The sequence below is a fragment of the Engraulis encrasicolus genome, chromosome 3 (genome assembly GCF_034702125.1).
Source record: "Engraulis encrasicolus isolate BLACKSEA-1 chromosome 3, IST_EnEncr_1.0, whole genome shotgun sequence".
Classification (NCBI taxonomy): Eukaryota; Metazoa; Chordata; class Actinopteri; order Clupeiformes; family Engraulidae; genus Engraulis; species Engraulis encrasicolus.
In genome coordinates, this window is record NC_085859.1 from 10,092,947 (window position 1) to 10,095,446 (window position 2,500).

Below are 2,500 nucleotides of genomic sequence, written 5' to 3' on the forward strand. Positions count from 1 at the left end.
CACTGTTGATTCAAGTGTTGTTTGACAACATCACTAAACACACATGGTGAATACATTTATATATTATTATGACATACTGTATGTTGTTTTTGTTAACCGGGATGCTATGCATTGATAATGTGCTGTTTTTATTATGTAGGTATCCCAGTCACAAAATGTACGGAGACGTTCTGGGTACCCTGACAATGAAATATCCTTTTTTAAAGGATGGCAGCTCTTCTGGACATGTATGTATAGTACACATACGTGCACATCAATGATAGTGAGTTTGTTTTTTATCAACACTAACAAACTCTCACAACTCCCTTTGCCTTTTTATCTTTAGGCAACACTATTGGAATGTTTGCGTAACAAATTTAAGAAGGAGAGAAGGCCTCTTCTGAATTCAGCTGTAGTGGAAGAGATGAAAGTCAAATATGGCTCAAAGAAGAGGACCTCCGCCCAGATGACTGACTGCCATTCCTCTACTCAAATGGTACATGTTTCCCAAATCATTTTTTGCTTGTGTACTGTCCTTATGTGTACACTGTTTGCAGCCAGTTAACTGTGGTGGCTTTAAACAAACCACACTAATTCTTGATTATTCTTTTATACATACACCAGATTGCCAAAAGGAGAGGACACCCTCCATCAACAGTTCAGCCAGTGCCTAACTCTTCACAAGAGGTATTATCTATTTTTTATGTGTCCATATTGTTTCTAATAATTGTGACATGGTCATGTTTCGTAAGTGTACAATGTTAGCAGGGCTATAAATTAACTTTTTTTCATCATTAGCCAATTTAGCTTGTAGATGTTAAATTTTACTTCACAGAAATACAGTCTCTATCAGTCAAAGTGGCTAATACGTTTTCTTTTCTACCAGTCAAACTGAATTTCCACCAGTATTTGGCTGGTTTGTGGGTGTTAATTTAGAGGTTTTAAAAGTTTTAAAAGGTTTTAAAAGTTAACTTGTAACAAGCACCTGGAGTCACTCACTCAACTCATTGTTCACATGTTGTCTTGTGTGTTATACTTAAGGTTACTTTACAATTACAGTGTATGGAGGATGACACGAGCTACGCAGAGCATATGAAATACATAGCGCAAGAGATGAGGAAAGCTGCACCCAACATACAGCAGATCAAAGTGCGAATGAGGAGGACACTTTTGCAGCGGACGGCGGACATGACCAAAGCAACAGAGCACGTCATGGAACAATTTCCATTCCTTGGAAATCCTATTCTAGTGAGTAAATGTAGTATGGGACAAAATAAATCTTAGCCAGATGCATACTGTGTTATTTACTATTTATGTCTTCTGTTACAGTTGCGCCATGAAATGATGCTCAGGCATGGGATCGATGTCACCAACCTTACAACGGAGTTGGAGGGAGTGGCGCACAACATCATCAAAGCCATGAGGGAGAAAAAAGACCCGAAACCAGTTTCACGGACCCTGCTGGATGACTCCGATGAGGCTGGGATGAAGAGTGAGTTCTCTTTATCAAACCTGACAACTCAACTCAAAGAATGTCATTGTTGTTGCAATGACCTTGAATATGCCTAAGTGACTGTTCATTTCTTTTGTCATAACAGACGCTGCCCTGCTACTGCTGCCAAGCTTGTTCAGAGAGGACAGTAATTTCATTTACTGTATAGAGGTATGTACATATTTGCATGGCACAAATTTTACACACATTTCCCTCGAAGCAATGCTTAAGCCTGGCTTTAACAGTTCATATGTTGACCTTGTGCTATTGTCCTTGAATGTTTTGAAAAAGGCAGCATTTTGATTTCATTCACAAAATATCAAGCGTTTTTTGGAATCCTTTTTGTATAAAATAGCATTAACCCAGTTCCAATTCTTCTGATGTTGTCTTGATGTTCATGACATTTTATGAAAATTATTTTTATTGTGTTTTGGAAAAGACTCCTTCAATTACAAGTCCTGATATTCTGATATTCTTTTGTCCCACTCAGGAACCAGTCAGCCCGAACCCAACCATCGTTTTCCACGGGTCCCTGAATGCCCTGAAAGCAGAGAACATCAGCATCCATCTGGATGGAAAAACCATTGTCAAAGCAAAATTGTCCATCCCAGAATCAATTGAATGTCTGTTCTGTGTTTATTTTCTTTTCAACGTTTCATACCCCACGCCAATAGTTAACACCCTTACCTTTATCGAAAAATTCTTGCTAAAATTGCCCAACAATACAAAGATTCCCCTCCCTGTCCTCAAAATGCATAACCAATTAATGTCCTACAATTAGATTACTTAGAAACATGTTTTTTTTAAATTGTCTTTTATTCAAAGGTGTGTGTGTTATGTCACTAGGATTAGATTTATTTGTTACACCAGCGCTGTGCAGCCTTGCTATGTTATTCCCAGCGCCCTTGTGTGTGTGTGTGTGTGTGTGTGTGTGTGTGTGTGTGTGTGTGTGTGTGTGTGTGTGTGTGTGTGTGTGTGTGTGTGTGTGTGTGTGTGTGTGTGTGTGTGTGTGTGTGTGTGTTTTGATGA

General features: G+C 38.8%; 1 protein-coding gene and 1 long non-coding RNA gene across 2 annotated transcripts in view; both read left to right on the forward strand.

The window, feature by feature from the left end:
• Positions 1 to 461, forward strand: part of LOC134445210 (uncharacterized) — a 561-nt gene extending 100 nt beyond the window's left edge. The window contains exons 1-3 of the long non-coding RNA XR_010034204.1: positions 1 to 46; positions 140 to 227; positions 326 to 461. The exon at positions 1 to 46 is cut by the window's left edge and continues 100 nt beyond it. This is a non-coding gene — a long non-coding RNA (uncharacterized LOC134445210). The remainder of the gene's footprint in view (positions 47 to 139; positions 228 to 325) is intronic.
• Positions 462 to 614: 153 nt separating this feature from the next.
• On the forward strand, positions 615 to 2,413 carry LOC134445211 (uncharacterized). The gene is made up of 5 exons (XM_063194289.1): positions 615 to 666; positions 1,039 to 1,227; positions 1,309 to 1,471; positions 1,578 to 1,642; positions 1,962 to 2,413. Exons 2-5 carry the CDS (start codon positions 1,042 to 1,044, stop codon positions 2,250 to 2,252), a joined length of 705 nt encoding a protein of 234 aa, XP_063050359.1. The 5' UTR covers positions 615 to 666; positions 1,039 to 1,041; the 3' UTR covers positions 2,253 to 2,413.
• The last annotated feature ends 87 nt before the right edge of the window (positions 2,414 to 2,500 follow it).